At 34.4% G+C, this 18,759-nt stretch overlaps 1 protein-coding gene across 3 annotated transcripts in view; it reads left to right on the top strand.

Annotated features, from left to right (window-relative positions):
• Positions 1–18,759, top strand: part of LOC128741368 (phosphorylase b kinase gamma catalytic chain, skeletal muscle/heart isoform) — a 54,337-nt gene that overhangs the window by 14,675 nt on the left and 20,903 nt on the right. For all 3 annotated transcript variants that reach the window (XM_053837148.1, XM_053837147.1, XM_053837146.1), the window contains exons 2-7: positions 5,606–5,775; positions 6,108–6,240; positions 16,614–16,765; positions 16,834–16,924; positions 17,114–17,250; positions 17,737–17,834. In XM_053837148.1, coding sequence (XP_053693123.1) covers positions 5,606–5,775; positions 6,108–6,240; positions 16,614–16,765; positions 16,834–16,924; positions 17,114–17,250; positions 17,737–17,834 — 781 coding nt within the window. The remainder of the gene's footprint in view (positions 1–5,605; positions 5,776–6,107; positions 6,241–16,613; positions 16,766–16,833; positions 16,925–17,113; positions 17,251–17,736; positions 17,835–18,759) is intronic.

The following is an 18,759-nucleotide window of genomic DNA, read 5'->3' as shown; positions in this document are numbered from 1 at the left end:
AAAGGCAACAAAATATCCTGGCAAGAGTTTGTTTTGAAAAACCCAGTGATTTGCTGCAAGATTTGCTATATTTCAACATAAGCAGCATGAATGCTTACTTTAACTCCTATAATCAGAAAAGTGTTAGCTGTAATTAAGATTCGCAAAAGTTTACCTTCTCAGATTATTTATTCACATTGTGTTATTCTACGGGGGAAAATCTTAAAGATAATTCACATCTCAAGAAATAAAATTCAAAATTGGAATTGGGCATGGGTAAAACACCGAACGTAGCTTATACGGTCGTTACCAGTTCCTGAAACGACGCAACCAAGTTAATCTCTTTTTCATGTATGCAAACCAACACGAAGGGTGGCTAGCAATTTATCGGCGGTGTTGAATTTGTAATATTTCTAGCACCAGTTTTCAATGCACCCGGTTAACACATTTTCGAATTAACTGATATCGGCCAACGCGCTGCTGGCAATACTGTCATCTGCATACAATTTGAGTGAAGCCGGAATGTTTGGTTCAGTGGTCCAAGTGGACAGCTCTCCTTTTAGCTAATTTCGCGAAAGCCCTATTTATGCAGAAACATCTATTAAACTAATGTTAACTAGTAACTAGTTTACTAGTAACCCGATGACCAAAACGCCATCACTAAAACCAAAATTAGTATCGTTGGTCAAACAAATCTCTCTACTAATGTTAAGTAATAAAAAAATTTCGATTTTTTGAAATATTTTGAGTGACACAAGGCATGGCTGGATTATGAGATACGCATTTTTAGGCAGAGAATAAATAATTGATCAGGGGCAGGATCGGTTTGAAGCAAGCTGTCATACGTAGCTCGCTTCACAGTTTGAAGGGTTCTTGCAAATCAATCTGCGCTTGCAGCGATGCGATGTTCGGTGGTGGCTTCAGGAAACAATTTACCTAACAGTCCGTCAGGGGCTTGCGATGGGTGCCAAGCTTTTGTCGCCAACATCTCAGTACATGCGAAAAAGAAATAGCAAGTCACTGCATACGTTTCACTCGACAATGTTGGCAGCAAATTGGCCTGTCAGGCGGGCGCTTTTTCTGCAATAGCGCCCTTCGTTAAGTCGACTGTCAAACACCGTTCGTTAATTGATCAAACCTCGTGATTTTAGTCGTTCGTTAAGATAGGGATAGCACGCACCCCGCTGCAATCCGTTGATATCGGCATCCACCGCAAAAGAGTATTCTCAAGTTTGCAAAAAGATAACTCCGAAATGGGTTGCGGTTACTTTTTTGAGCGTGCATATTATTTCATCAGGCACGGCTGCTGCCGTACCGACTCAAATAAACTTTGTAGCATTTTTTAAATGCGGCATGCAGTATGGTGCACCTTTGAGACATGCCTGTTTGGAATGCTTGAGAACTGAAAAACGCGAGTTGGATAGTTTGACAAAAAGTTATGCGTGAAAAGCTGGCTTTTCTGCTGCTTTCGATACCTATAATATCGGATGAAAAAGTATCGATATCCGAAGCGGTATGGTGAAATATCGATGCCGAATACTCGATATATCGGATAAAAATATCGATACCTCCGGTATCGATAAAATATCTCACATTCCTACCTGAAATGTACGTAAATTATCTTAATGCCTAAAGTTGATGCTAAATTAACTGAATAATTCTAAATCTAACTTAGTTCAAAGATAAAGCGTGACTGAAAGTGAAATATGATTATTGTTTGTGCTGGTAGTACGGAGGATTTAAAAGGGTAAAAGGCTTATCTAATAGTTAAAATTTGTTAGTGCATGCAGTTAACCTAGAACTTAACTCTACATCACAGATTCATACTAATTTGCGAAATCATATTTGGTGAATCACTAAATTTGCTGATCTAACGGAAGTGAAGAAAAGATTTGTGTCTATCAATTTGAAAGCAGAATCTGAAATAACTAAAGTTAAATCCCAGATTTCGGTAGCTCTGACGAGCAAAACGGAATTGTACACCGAGAAGTAACGGTTGACTTCTGCAATCCTGCAATCCTTTGTTTCGGTTAACGAATTGGTTCGGAGAGCACTCGTTGTCACCACAAACTGCTTTTGTCGTATTAGTCTTTGAAGCAGCAATTTACAAGGCATCTTCTTCGATCATTCTGCTATTTTTTATTGCGTTTGACGCGATTTTGTATCAAGTAACAGTTTCAGTTCGGAATCTTCAAACCGTTCTCTCCCTTACCACCATATCATGCCGTTGTCAATGCCTAGTACGGTGCTGAAAAGAAAACAGCTCAAGAAAAAGGATGCTGTTTACCGAAGAAATTTTGACAACTGCAAAGCAAGTAACTACCTGTCCTCCCGTGCAAGGCTTTCAGCTCAATTGGACTTGATTTACTGCAGTCGCAAAGCCATTAAGGTTTGAGTTTCTTGTAAACTGAAACATCACCAAAGGCGTACGTTGAATCGGGGTCTTCGAAAACGATTTTTTGATCCTAAAAGCGGTGTTATCTCGGATTTTTTTTGTCAAAAATCGACCAATATTTTCTAATATCCAAAGTTGCCCGAAAAAAAATTGTGCTTTTGAAACGAATAATTATTTTTTACAACCAGTAAGAGATTAATGGTTTTACCATATTCAGCAAAGTTGCATGGCACCTTTTTGATGGCACTACATTTTTTGAACGGTAAATGCAAACAAAAGCTTGTATAAACCTAATAGCAGGTACAAACTTGCGTGTCTAGGCCATTAGACGCCAACACTCCTGCCTTCCGCGGACGACACAGAACTGTCGAGTCTTTGGCGACCGTAATCTCCCGCGAGCTACCAGCTAGAAGCTAGAAGACAGTATGTAATCTTCGCCCAACATGTAGGCGGCATGAACTCTCGCGAGTCTTCGACAAAAATATTCTTTTTTTATGTGCGAAATATTTTCTAGAACATCACATTGAGCTGTCTGTTGAAATAAACATGTTACAAGAAGAAATGTGATTTGAGGGGTCGTTTATAGACAAAGGTCTATTGCTGAAAATGGGTATAAGGTAGAAGTTTCATATCTTCAGAAAAATTACTTGAAATTGATTTATCTTTAATATTTTGAAACCAAAAAGGTGAAAAAAAGTTTACTCAAAAAGTAATTACTTAAATTGTTGTTAAAGTAACGCATAAATATTGGACGACCCCTTCAAAATATGCATCAATTTTTTATTCAAAAAGTTGCCGAAGACCACATTGAGCTGAGACATGCCGTTTAACCGCAAATATTTTTGTCCCGAAATTGGTCCCTAGTGCCAGGCCAGGTGGAAGCAACGACACCCGAAAGACAGCTGAATATGGAGATCAGCAGAAGCAGGCAGTGTTGCTATTCACCAATAAAAGTGCTGATTCGGTTCGAAGCACTCTCAATGATGATTCCAAAATGTCAAATTCGCTGGCAATTCTTTTCTAACTGTGAATTATTTTATGAGAATGAGAGAACAGCAAATTATTTAACATTTTCGCGTTTTCATGCATGAATTCATCATTCATCATTTCGAATCATTTGATAAGTTTTGATGAATTACAATTTTAAGAAATAAGCAAATGTGGTATCGGTTATCAAGTGTATTTATAGGATCGTCAAAAAAAACATTACAGTTCGATTGTTTGCACCTGAAATACTTGGATAATACATTCTTGCGGAATGATATATACATTCGAATAAAAATCATTCTATGCTTGCAGCGGCATATACAATTAATACAATCAAACTAAGACCATGTATGTGTGGCATCATGACTTAAGTCTTACTTGACGTAGTTTCATATTCGTATTATAGTTTACAAGAGTTTGAGTTACGGTCGTTGATAATAAATAAATTGTTAAACGGTGCTACATGAGGCATTATCTTTCGAGACCTCAAACATCACGGCATAAAAAGAGGATTTGTATACTATAGACCAAAAAGATTTGTTGAGACGGGATCTTTTGAAAACTGGTTAAAACCACATTTAAATAAAAATAAAAAAGAGGTTATTCACAAAATGCGACGGTTTGTTTTGATAAAGTGTACTCCATAACTTTGTCGAAGATACTAAGAAATTATTTCTAAATTTTCTTCAAAGATTGATAAATCGTTAGACGGATAACTTGCAAAAGAAGATATTATTGCTTTACGAGTTTTATAGAAAGATGCCAAAAAATTTTATTGTTTGAAGAAAGCTTGCTTTTAAAAGATATTGAAGTGAACGCCTTCCTTGTTAACACTGGAAAACGTTCATGTATTTTACAGCTCAGGTTTGTTACTTTTTATTTTATATCTAAGTTTGAAGTTCATCATTTAAGCAGAAAAACGTATAATAGGTTTTTTTGCTGCCTAATATAGTTTCGATAATAAATTAAGGATTGTTCTGATTAGCTACGGATCCCTCTGTTCAAGCTGTCACTTTGCAACTTTGCTTTTATTTATTTTTTTTAAATCGCGCTAAAAATATTATCAAGATACACTGATTAGTGCAGTAAAGCCGTCATTGGTTTAGACAACTGGAAAGAAATCCATTTGCGCTAGACTGCCTCTACAATTTTGTCCACATTTGTGAAGTGACAAACAAACATGACCTATATGGAATGTGTGGATATACCTAGTGGATTCGACTGCTATTTTGGCAGCAAACTATTTCAACCGATCTGCGAGCTGTTATCGCTCAAGCGTTTCTATTGCTAACCAACGAATGCACTATTTACTTGCGCTTTTATCACGCTCCATTGAGCTTGCTGACAAAGTAAATGAAGATCCTTTCCACCGATCAGTGATTTGTTCAACCGCTCCTATAATCTAGTTCAAGCAATCCCAATTCAACCGTAACAAACTGCGCTTCGAGAAATATTCTACGTTCACACTTCGTCGATGCAAGCGTGCTGGGAACAGAGAATGCGTTTCCTTCCACGTGATTCCTTGCAACTTAATATTGAGGTAATCATTCGTACTAACTAAGCCGGTCTATAAAATTTATCCATCTAAGGTCCAGTTGCAGTTATCAGGTTGTGAAGCTTGCGGAACTGCGCGAAGTACACGCGTTCCATTTCCTCAACAGCAGTAAGTCACAAGACGGCTTCGTGATTGTGAAATCACAATTTAAATATTTTTGCTCTTATTTTAGTACCCTCAGTCCCAAGCTGCACAATTATCCAGCACAGAGTGCTTCGACTTGCCGAGCACGTAGATCTTCCCTGTTTCAAATTTATTATATTATAATAGTGTCATTTGCAGTCGGACTGGCGGACTGCGTTTTCCATTAGTCTATTCTCTATGGGTAAACTCATCCCTAGGCACAATGCAAATTTACTTTTCCTAGTCAAGTGGTACCATTTACTTGCACTCACGGGGTGCGATTAGATCACAGTTTAGCCATGCGCTTGTGATTAGAAAACAGCGCACCTATCCATGGGATAGGATTAACGCACACTGGTCACTATCCCTTAGGAACTTAAAGTTTGATCAGTCTTATGTTCACCTCAATGTTGTTTGAGGAATTTTCCATCGCCTATAATGTCGCTTATTGATACGGACAATACGGCTTCTTTTACCTTTGTACTTGTAAACATAACAATGCTAGCTAATAAACACTTACTCACCTTCCATATATTTTTCGTCTCTCCCTTTCGTTCTAATCACAGAGGCATCAGCTCCACAGTGCGACGATGCATCGAGAAGGAAACGGGCAAGGAGTTTGCTGCCAAAATCATCGATCTTGGGGCGGCGGAATCTAACGATTCCAATCACATGCTGGAAGCAACCCGGCAGGAGATCCAGATTTTGCGCCAAGTCATGGGACACAAGTATATCAGTGAGTATTGTGGTTCCGGCGATGGCCTCGTAGTGCTCTAGGAGTAAACAAACCCATACCAGCACGGCGACACGTGGCACAGTTCAATTCGCACGTTTTGGCTAATTTTTTTGATTAGCTAGTTTATAGTGGTTTTCGGTGGCAAAATTATCTGCTTGACGAGATCTGCAGCGTATTTCGGTTCAGTTTTATGCCGTTGCTTTTTCGGATCGGTGTGCTGGTGGACTGTGTGACCGTGTCTTCAATCAGACCTTGATTGCGACGTTTACGTTGGTTGATAATTTTAACGTTAAAAATTTGTTTTCTTCCATTTTTCTGAATGTCGCGCGCAGTCGAGCTGCAAGATGTGTTCGAATCAGATGCCTTTATTTTTCTGGTCTTTGAACTTTGCCGGCAGGGTGAATTGTTCGACTATCTGACCTCGGTGGTGACGCTGTCGGAGAAGAAATCCCGGTACATAATGAGGTAAGTAACCTGTCAATGATTATTTCTCATTTATTTTTCTAACGTGAGGAAAAAATAGCAAACAAAAAAGGGAAACAAGGAACAAACAAGAAATAAGAAACAAGAAACGAAACATGAAACTGTTGTGGTACATGAAGCATAAAACATAAAAATAAAACTCAACTCAAGTTGGCTTTTCCCATTCGCCTCAATAAGACAATCAGTCAGTTGTGGATAAGTAAATAAATAAACAAATAAACAAAATAAACAAAAAACAAAACAAAAAACAAAACATAAGACATAAAACATAAGACATAAAACATAAGACATAAAACATAAGACAAAACATAAAACATAAAACCAAACATAAAAAATAAAACAAAACATAAAACATGAAACATGAAACATGAAACATTAAACATTAAACATTAAACATTAAACATTAAACATTAAACATTAAACATTAAACATTAAACATTAAACATTAAACATTAAACATTAAACATTAAACATTAAACATTAAACATTAAACATTAAACATTAAACATTAAACATTAAACATTAAACATTAAACATTAAACATTAAACATTAAACATTAAACATTAAACATTAAACATTAAACATTGAACATTAAACATTAAACATTAAACATTAAACATACAACTTACAACGTACAATATGAATCATAAAACATCAAACGAGAAAAAAGAAACGAGAAATAAAACAAGTAAACATGCAAGCAAACTTCAAAACATGTAAACATCAAAGCATCAAAACATGAAAACAAGAAAACAACCAACCAAGCCAACAAGAAAATAAAACCAGTAAAGAAAAAAAAGAATGGAAACAAGAAAACTAGAAAACTGGTCAACTATAAAACAAAGAAAAAACAAGGAGAAAATACAGTCAACATAAAATCAACAAGAAATTAACAAATTATCAGGAAATCAACACAAAAACCACCAGAGAACTACAAGAAAACAACAGAACAACACGAAAACAAGAGAGCAACTAGAAAACAACAAGAATTTGGTTATTTGGTTTAAAGGTTATTATCAGGTAATCAGCACGAAAATAGCGAGAAATCAACAAGAAACCAACATAAAATCAACGCGAAAACAACAAGAAATCATCAAGCAAACAAGACAATAGTAAAAAACCTGATTTAATCCACCTAGTGGTGAAATGAACCTTTGTTATACGGTCTTACTTGCTATTAGATAGAAATCGACAAGTCCTCGGAAAATAAATCATCTATTGGTTAAGATTGCGTGGTGCGTTTGTTTACATAAAATTTTTGGAAACTGAATAAGTTTACAAACTTTGAACGAAATAGAAGTACTGTAAAACGGAGAAACATTGATCAGTTCAGGAAAGTTGGCAGTAGTGGTTTATTTCACTTATTTATGCGAATGGTCCATTTGATCAATGTTACCCCGGTGATCAATGTTAGCCCGTTTTACGGCACTTATAAATTTTGATAGTACCTTTTTTTATGAAATTGCTGAGTAAGTTGTTACTAATGTGGGTAAATGCAAGTAAAAGTAAGTTGTAAGAAGAAATAATATTCTTTAACATATACATTGCGTAGTAAAGGTCTAGTTTATGAGTTTTTGAACTATGCATAATTTCCTGTCATGCCATTCTATCTGATTCACAATAATAAAGTTTTCTTGAATAAATTTCATCAATTTTTATTAACCTTCGGTTACTCACGCTGTTGTATTTTATACAACACGTGTTTGGGTTTTGAACGCCATAGTGTTATAAAGTTACAAATCGTTGTTTATCTAACGTATATTTTTCAATAAACTTGTTATGAGACATAAATCGACATTACAGAAACGAAGCTAGCAGCATTAAGGTGTACTGCAATTGGCCCCAACTGAAGTTTTCTCTCGTTTCTTCATATGGAAAAATGGTGTCTGTATGCAGCAAAACTATCAGCAAATGTAAAATGTATAAAATGTATCCATCTGTTGGTAGTCGAGTAATTCGGGGTCAAAATCAGAGTCTTTTATGATCAAAGTTCAAAGTAGAGGGATACTATGTTCAGCAAAGTTGTGTTTTTTACTGTTTGCACAGCTTTGTAATACACAAAAAAGTCATATAACAATTACAAAAAGAGCTAAAATAGATAAACTGATTTTACAAATGCATATACCTGCAAATGCATATATAAATAAAATTTCTCTAACTTCGCTGAAGAGATAGAAGATTACTGTCTTCAGCAAAATTTCTTGTAATGATATGCTCTAAAACTTTGCAGAGCATATCAATGTGTTATATTGAAACTGAAGAAAAATAATTTTTTTATTTCACTTTTAGGGGGATTAATCAAAATTTAAATTCTATCAGACGATAGAGCATTCAATTTCAAGAAACTCTCCCAAAGGTTTGATAAACTTAAAACCAAGTTTTCCTAGTCAAAAGTCTAATACGCACGTTTTCTTTGGTTTGGGCTATTGTGCGCGCGAGTAACCGTGTTACAAAAGTTGGCGCGAGTGTTAATATCTTTTGACCGGTAAAACCAATTCTTATGAAATTTTGTATATATATTCGTAGTGTCAAAACCTCTCGTTTGATATAAAAATAATTGAAATTAGGTAATTTATCTTGGTTAAAATCATTATAAATAATTGTTAATTTTAGTGTGGTGTATACGATTGCTCATAACTTTCAAATTAAACGTCCAATCAAAAAACCATTCAATAGTGATCTATCCGGCTATAGTACCTGCCAAATGAAACTAATAGCGCATAAATCGGTTTGGCCATCTCTGAGAAACAGGCGATCATTTGAACCTTGTCAAAACTGGTTTTTTAAGGCTAACTTTTAAACCACTTGTTTGTTTTCAATAAAACGTGGCACAAAATTGAGCAATAGTAAGAGCTTTCATTTGGTACTAAGATCGTTGAAATTGGTTGTGTGGTTCCGGAAAAAATCGTGTCACGTAGTTTTCACATTTTTGCTTATAACTTTTAAACGAATAGTCGGACCACAAAATCTAGCAAACAGCAATATTCTTCACTATAATACCTTTCAAACAAAAGTAATAGCAGACAAATCGGTTCAGCCATCTCCGAGAAATAGGCGATAGAAAATAAGCAGCGCACACACACACATACACACACACACACACACACACACACACACACACACACACACAGACATTGCTCAATTCGTCGAACCCTATCGATTGGTATATGTGACTCGGCCCTCCGGGCCTTAGATCAACTTCGTGTTTTTCGACCAATTCCTAAACCTTTGTTATATAGTATAACAAAGGTAAAAAGAACAAGAAAACACTGAAAAAACACTATTATGAAATCAACAAGAAATTAATAAGAAATCAACAGAATGACATCGAGAAAACACAAAAAAATCAACAAGAAAACATTAGGAAACAGCAATAGAACAACAAGCGTGCAACTAGAAAAAAAACAAGAAATTAAAAGGTTATTAAGTGATCAGCACGAAACTAACAAAAAATTTACGACAAAAAACATGAAAAGGACAAAATATCAAAAAGAAAACTACAAGAAAACAAATTACTAAAATAATAAGAGAACAGTAGTACAAAAAAAAATTAACAAGAAATCTGCAAGAAACCAACAAAAAACGAGAAAACAAGAAAACAAAACAAAAAAAAAACAAAACCAAAAATATAAAAAAACAACAAGAAAATAACAGAAAAACAGCGAGCAAATAGCAAAAATAGACGAGAAAACATGACAATATCAAGCAAACAACAAGAAACAACAAAAAATCAACAAGAAATAAAAGAACCAACCTAAAATCAACACGAAACAAACAAGAAATCAACAAGAGAACGACAAGAAAACAACAAAAAACAAGAAATTAAAAGAATATCAACGACAAATCAAAAGAAAATCAACTTTAGAACAACAAGAAACCAACACAACAAGATAAATACTAAGAAAACAAGGAAAATGTCGAGAAAGCAGCTCATTGAGAAAATAGGAGAACAGTAAAACAATCAGAGAACAATTAAAAATCAACGAGAGATCAGCATAAACCCCGCAACTGCAACAAGGAAACCAGAAAATAGCAAGAAAACTAGCTAGCAGCAAGAAATCAATAGGAACTCAACAGAAGAACGATTAGAAAACTATAAAAAAATTAGAAATCAGCTTTAGAACGATAAGGAAACAACTAGAAAACAATACGAAATCGTTAAGAAAACTTCAAAATATGAATATATGAAAACAAGACAACAAGAGAACGAAATAACAAATAAGAAAAGAATAAAACAAGAAAAAAACCTGAAAAGCAGAAAATAAAACAAGAAAACAAGGGAACAAGAAACAAGAAGCAAGACATATGAAGCATAAAAAATTGAAAACTAGCTATCTATAAAACAAAAAAAAAAGAAAAGAAAACAAAAAAATCAGCTCAAACTATCAAAATGATTTGCAATGGCCTAATCTGCATGAAAATAGCGAAAAATAAACAAGAAAAAACACGAAAACAACAAGAAAACTATAGGAAAACAAGTGGACAACAAAATATGCAATATGGTTCCGATTATATCTACCCCCGATCAATCAGCTGGACCAGGCTGCATAGTGGTACAAACAGCGAAATACGTGATCGCGTGCGATTACGGCGAAACGCGAGATTTCTTGCATATGATGTCTTTTGCAATATTTCTTGATATAAAAAAACGCTTCGTTTGACAGGAACCATTATGTGATTAATCGCCTTAAAACTAAAACACGAAATTTATTTTCTCGCATATTCGAGATACAGGTTTGACGCGTTCAGCAAAGATGTAATAAATATCAATACAAACAACTTTGTCAAAGACACCATAGCTGTATCTTTTCATAGAAATTAGCTATGAAGCGTTATTAGTGGAGAAACCCATAAACAGTTTTTTGACCCTAACTTATTCTGGTCAATTTTTACGTGTTTATAGTGTTCTAGAACATTCTTTATCTTACGACAATCCACTGTTTAGTGGAACATTATCATACGTTATTCTCTAAACTTTCCGAGATATTGAGCTTTTCCGGTAAAAAATAGTACTTCTTGAAGTTCAAATATTTCTTAAGGTGGCAATTGGTGGTAGATTAAACAACTTACACATAAAAGTACAATAAAAAACTTGTAAAAGCAAGTATCAGTTGTCTGTATCTGATTTTATCCTCAAAAGTTACAATTATTTAAAAAATTGCTTTTTAAGTGCTTTTTACAAACAAATCATAATATTTCGACAACTATAAGAGATACATAGTTACTATATTCGATAAAGTTATTTATTTTAGTATGTTCTACAACTTTTGTAAAGACATCGTATTTTTGGTACGCATTTAATTTTTTTTGAATCACCCTAATGTGTAGAAACATGACCACCCTAATAATGCAAAAAAAAAACAATTCATTAGTAAACTTGGCATACTTAGAGCAAAAAAAATGTTTTCGATTATATTAGTTTTCCAAATATATTAGCCCAAAATTCACTGAGGGGCTGATATAATCGGAATAATACTGTATCAAGAGAACAACAGGAAAATAACAAAAAACTAACAAGAAATCTACAGCAAATTTTTGTTGGTTTCTAGAAAACAACAAGAAAACGGCAAGAAAAAACTGAAAAATAGTAAAAAACAAGGAAACAACAAGAAAACAAAATAATAACAGGAAAAGTCCATCAAGATAACAAGAGAACAAGAAGAAAATAAACAAGAAATTAATGAAAACGACTAGAAAACAATGATAAATCAACAATAAATCAACATTAGAACGACAAGAAAACAACTAGAAAATAAAAAGAAATTAAATCACAAGAAAACATCGAAATAACAATAAAAACAAGAAATTAACTAGAAATCAACAAGAGAAAGACAAGATAACAACAAGCAATCAACAAGAAGTCAACATGAGAACGGCAAGAAAACGAGAAAAATGCCAAGAAAACAAGAAAAATATAAAGAAAACAAAAAAAATCAAGAAATTATTATTAAATACGAAGCTATGCCAGATATCAGAGAACAACAAGAAAACATGAAATCAACAAGAAATTATCAAGAAATTAGCAGGAGAACAACGAGAAATCAAGAAAATCAACTAGAAAACTACAAGAAAACCATAAGAAAACAACGGCAAAAGAACAACATGAAATCAACAAGCGAACAACTAGAAAATAACAAGAAATTAAAAGGTTATTATTATTCAAAAAAGAGAAATCAACGACAAATAACGTGAAAACAACAAGAAGAAAATTACGAGAAAACAAGTTAACAAAAAATAACAAGAGAACAAAAGTCAAATAACAAATAAATTAGCAAGAAATCTGTAGGAAACCAACAAAAAATAACGAGAAAACAAGCAAAAAACAACTCCAAAATATCAAAAAAGTAAGAAAAGAAAAACAAGAAAACCATTAAAAAACAACAAAACAGCAGAACAACTATAAGAAACCAACAAGAAAACAAGATATCAAGATAACAATAAGAATTCTACAAGAATTCAACAGAATATCTTCAAGAGAGCGAAAAGCAAACAACAATAAACAACAAGAAGTTGAATGGAAATCAACGCGAAATTCAAAGAAAATTTCGCGAGACTTTTCAAAAGGACCTAAGTAACATTGAGAGACTCTTTAATGTCCCTCTCTTCTGATTATAGCGGCGACATAAATGCATTTTTACCAAAGTATTTTTAACAAATAGTTAACTTTTGATGCCAGCATGCAAAGCTGCCTTTACATCGCTGTGATAAGCGAAAGAGAAGGGATCCGAAGAGAATCTCTCATTGTTACTTAGGTCCTTTTGAAAAGTTTCGCGAGAAATCAATAAAAGACAAGAGAACAAAAAAGAAATTAGACTAGGAACAATAAGAAAACAAGAAAAAACAACAGGAGATCATCAATTAAACTGCAGGAAACAACAACAGAACAGAAAAAACAATAAGTAATTAACAAATAACCAACATGGATACAACAATAAAACAAGAAATTTACCAAGAAAACAAAAAGAAATCATTAAGCAAACAAGAAGACAATAAAAGAACAACAAGAAAACAAGAAATTAATAAAAGAACAACAAGAAATAAACAGGTAATCATCAAGAAATCAACAATAAATTAACAAGAGAACAACAAGAAATCAACAAGAGAATAAATCGACAAGAAACAACAAGCAAACAATAGGAAAAACAGTAAACAACAGGAGAACAACAAGAAAACAAGAATGAAGTCATCAAGAAATCAATAAGAAATCAGTACGAAAACAGAAAATTTGCTAGAAAACAAGAAATCAAGGAAACAACATAGGTAATCTACAAGAAACCAACAGCAAATCAACAAGAAATCAATAAGAAAAGATCAAGAAATTTACAAGAGAACGTCATTACAGGGAAACAACAGAAAACAATAACAAGAAATCAAAAGGAAATCAATGAGAAATCAAAAGAAAATGAACAAGAGAACGACAAGAAAACAACAAAAATCTGGAATTAAAAAAAAGAAAACTTATCCAATTTAATTCTACTATGTATATTTATTCTTGACAGATACGTATTTCGCCTACGACTTGCACGCTTTCTCAGTGTCTGTTGTCGAAAGTTCGAAAGTTCATAAACAGACACTGAGGAAGCCTGCAAGTCGTCAAGAATATATATACACAATAGAATTAAATTGGATTAGTTATCTTTTTATTTAATTCCAGGTTTCCTACTCTGCTAAGACGCTCCAAAAACTTCAGTCAACAAAAATCAACAAGAAACCAACAGTAGAACCAACCAACAAAATCAACAAAAAAACCAACAGGAGAAAAACAAAAACTCAATAAGAAATCAACAAGAAAACAACTAAAAATCAGCCAGAGAACGACATGAAACAGCAACAAAACAACAAGAAAACAATAGGAAAATAAAAAAACAACAAACCATTGGGATGTAATCAAGTAAACACCAAGATAACAATAGGAAACGTACAAGAAATCAACAGGAAATAAACGAAAAATCAACAAAAAAACCTCGAGAAATAAAAATGGCATAAAAGAAAATGGAATTGAAAGAAAATCAACATGTAACCGCCAAGAAAACAGAAAAAAAACAAAAAACAACGATAACAAGAAATTATCAAGTAAAGTGCAAGAAACATTAAGAAATATTAAGAAAAAACAGGAAAATAAGAAAACAACAGGAAATCAATGAGAAAAGAAGGAAACAAGAAAACATCAAGAAAATAAGAAATCAACAAAAACAAGATAACAATCAGACAACAAGAAATCGTCATGACTTAACGCGAAAACATGAAAGCATTGTATTGAAACGTACAAAAAAATAATGAAATTTAAAGGTTAAACATTTGAAAATCCATAAAGTCATAGAGCAGAACTATACTGATAAATATGGATATGTGAAAAAACATCTGAGTAGGTAATTCTCGTTGAAACTGGACCACTACTGACACGAGATGTTCAAAAATGGGAACTTTCATACTTAATTGGTTGCAAATGGTTAAAAAATGAGAATTACACTCTCAATACATTGAAACAGTCGGCCCCTCGTCCGCAAAGGGGCCCGACAATTTCAAAAAAGTTGAACTTTCAGCAAACCTTGAAAGCTATATCATGTGATATTTCCGAAATTTGAAATGAAACAACTAGCAAATGGCATGGTTCTACAAAGAAGAAGAACATGTCTTGCAAATGGAGTAGAAATTTTTTTGGCGGCCATATTGAATTTTATCAAAATATCGCCGTTTTCCACCATTGGAAAGCTAAGAAAAAAGGCTGTGAAATGCATTTATCAAATTCGGTGTGCATTGGCATTAACTAAGTGAAACAACCAATTGTCAATACCTAGTAACGTTGATAAATTTTCATATAATTATTGTGATATTTCCAAAATTTGCTATAAAACAAATAACAATCGATATGGTTTTGTAAAGAGAAAGGGTTTTCAAATGAAGTCAAAAAAAATGGCGATTATCTTGGCTTTGGCCGCCATGTTGGATGTAATCATAAACACGCCTTTTTTGCCACGAACGCACCAACCGATTTAAATTTGAATCCCAGCATTGGAAAGCAGAGAAGAAATGCTACAAAATTTAATGCACGGCTGGTGGAAAATATTTTAAGAACCTTGAATTTCAGCCAATATACAATCAATTTAGTTTTACCGAATTGGTAAAACAAGTTACAATATCAAAAAAATGGAAGCTGAATACCGAAAATCAGCGAAAGATAGAAGATTGATATTAGACAACTTCGATTTTGACATAAGATAAATTGACAGAGCTCTTAAGTTAAGAAGCCAAATATTAATATTCAGAAATTTTGAACGAATTTAAAATTTGAAATAATATGTCTAAGAAAAAATGAAAAAGATGAAAAAATAAAAAATAAAAAGATAAATAGATGAAAAGTTGAAAAGATGTAAAAATGCAAAAGTGAAAGGAAAATATGAAAATATGAAAGAATGAAATTGTGAAAAAGTAAAAATAAGAAAGTGATTTAACCATACAATTTTTTTATCATTTTTGATATTGACTTATACTGGTCAAGTTAATTTATACTTCTTATTAGGGAGTAGATGTGTTTTTGGAAGAACTGGGAAAAATGATATGCAAACTGTGAAAAATAATTAACTGTCCAGGTGGGACATAAACCCGCAACTCTTAGCTGGACAGTTAATTATTTGTTACAGTTTGCATATCATTTTTCGCAGTTCTTCCAATGTTCGTTCTTCACAAAAACACGTTTATTCCCCAATAAGAAGTACTGATATAGCCATTTTGAAAATTTATAAAAACCACGAATAATGAGTAACGTTGCAGTTTATAGATTTCACAGTCTACATCCCATCCTACTTGAGATGAGTATAGATTGAAATTCGAATAGATAAATGATGTAAACAGAACGATGGAAACTGTAATGCAGGATTTGAAACACACAACATGAACCAGCGGGAACTAAAAATATATTAGGGAATATATGAATCATAGTCTAATCTCGCTTGTGTACTGCTAATCTAAACATCCAGTAGAATGCATTCCTGTTATGATGCAACCGGTTGCTCCATTGCACTGAATCTTCTCGTACAGCATAACGCGTGCGTTGTTGGTGCCAATGTGTGTGCGTCTATGTTTTCTCGTTTTGTCTTCGAAACTTACATGACGAAACGACGGTCCACCATTGGTGTAATCGATGATCGTAAAGACAACTGACTGCCGGTTGTTGAACTGCTTCGAAAGTGGCAAAATTTTCAATTCCAACCGTCAATGTCAGGTCAATGTCAGCCGTTTGCCCCCTTGCCTTAACAACGATCACATTCGTATCGTGTCTACCGGACCGGACGTGATTCATATGCTCTTTCTCTCTCTCTCTCTCTGTCTGTTCAAAAACTAAACAATATTTTAGGCAAATCTTCGAAGGAGTCGATTATATCCACTCGCGAAATATTGTGCATCGTGATTTGAAGCCCGAAAATATCCTGCTGGACGACAGTTTGAACGTCAAGATCACCGATTTTGGATTCGCACGGAAGCTGAAAGACGGTGAAAAATTGTACGGTGAGTATGTTTAAAATTGTGGAGTAATAGAAACTTGTACTAATTGTTATTCTTTTACTGGTTGACAGATTTGTGCGGCACACCTGGCTACTTAGCACCGGAGACGCTGAAATGCAACATGTTCGAAGATGCCCCCGGCTACTCGAAGGAAGTCGACATGTAAGTAGCCAATCCAGCCCCCGTCGCCATTATTAAGTATATTATTTTTCCGCCAATCGCTAAAATTCGCAATCACCCACTTTTAAGTTGAGTTAGAGTGCGATACATTGATTCATGAGTGTTTTTTTTTTCGTTCATTCGATTCCATTCTTGTCGGTGATATATGCTGCCTGGTACGATTGGCTGCAGTTGGGCTTGTGGTGTCATCATGTTCACACTGCTGGTCGGTTGTCCACCGTTCTGGCACCGGAAGCAGATGGTCATGCTGCGGAACATCATGGAGGGCAAGTACAGCTTCACCTCGCCCGAGTGGGCCGACATTTCCGGTGAGTAAGGATCGTGTGTGTGTGTGGCAGCTCAAAACAGTTTGGAAAAGATCGGTAGAAGACCTACTTTTAGTGTTGCATTTTTATGAGCATTCACCTAAGATTTATGACGGTTTAAAAAATCTCACTTCAAAGCGAAAAATTGCGTCCGTTATTTGGAATTCGCATTAATAGTCTATAACATTGCTAAACAAGTTTTGTGAAAAATAACCAACCTTCTTAGAACTAATTTTTTTTTAAACGGACATAGAATATTTAAATTTTCTTGACTGTGTAAAAGTTCAAGACCATATACCAAGGCTCACATTGTTTATATAGAATTTGTTTATTAAATCTGGTTCCAAAAACTAGATAAAAACTGGTACGGAGCTGGATAAACCGGGCTAATAACCAAACGCTCAGGGAAATCATACTATCATTTGTGTTTTTGCGTGATTCCTTTCTAATTCTCTTTTTTTTCTACTACCATTTCGTTGACCCATCTAGAGGATCCGAAAGATCTGATCCGCAAGTGTCTGGTGGTGGATCCGACGAAGCGCATAACCGTGACAGAGGCCTTGAAGCATCCGTTCTTCAACACAGTAGTAAGTGGTGATTTTAGCTCTACCCTGCCATGTCCAGTAGTAGTGAACTGTATGATGATCATAATAATAACTATCAATTATAATTATTTTTAAACCGATTGAGCAACTGCAACCACAACAACAACAACACCAGCATCCACAGCAGCCATTGACTATCCTTTTTCGCACTAGATTTAGTAGTACAGCGCAACCCCCGTGTTGTCCCCCCCCCTTATGCATCCGATTCCACTTTTCAGCATTACGATTCTCTCCTAAAATACAGTATCTTCTTGTGTGTGAATCTTGATCGATGATGTACAGTCATCTGTATAAAATCTCCAAAAACCAAATTTTCCATGTTTTTCTCTTTGCTCTTCTTAAGATTTGCATTCTTTTTATGACGGATTGCAACCTACGTTTTCCTTTTTTATTTAATTTATGACCTGTTCGGTATTTTGACTTTACTTATACCGACTCTCGTGCGATTGTTTGCTGTATGCTTACGCCTGTTTTAGTTTAGGAAAACATCAACGGTAAAGAAGATTGCAATATGACATACAAATGGTGAAACTGTGCAAATTTTGACGTCATTAAACGGGATCGACGCGTGGGAGGATGGCCGTGCGCTACGTGCGTTGTGTCTTTCTCTCGAGTGAGCGCGTGACGACCGACAACAGCGACAGTAGCAAGTGGAAAAGTGGTAGCAGTAGCAGTAGCAAGTGGTGAAAAATGAAATGATCTAACGTCCTTATGCATTTGAGGATTTAAAAACAGTTGTTTGAGGGACGGAGAAATAGGAAAATGGAATGAGGATTAAAAGTTGAAAGTTAGACAGAGAAATGAGAAAGTGAAACAGCATAGTTTAATACAGTGCGCGATGATTTAAATATGCAAGGCTAGCTCGTTAGAGTGTAAACATCGATCAGCAGGTCACATCAGCAAAAAC

The sequence above is a fragment of the Sabethes cyaneus genome, chromosome 3 (assembly GCF_943734655.1).
Source record: "Sabethes cyaneus chromosome 3, idSabCyanKW18_F2, whole genome shotgun sequence".
Classification (NCBI taxonomy): domain Eukaryota; kingdom Metazoa; phylum Arthropoda; class Insecta; order Diptera; family Culicidae; genus Sabethes; species Sabethes cyaneus.
Note: the sequence above shows the minus strand (reverse complement) of the source record. Positions and strands in the feature narration are given on the sequence as shown.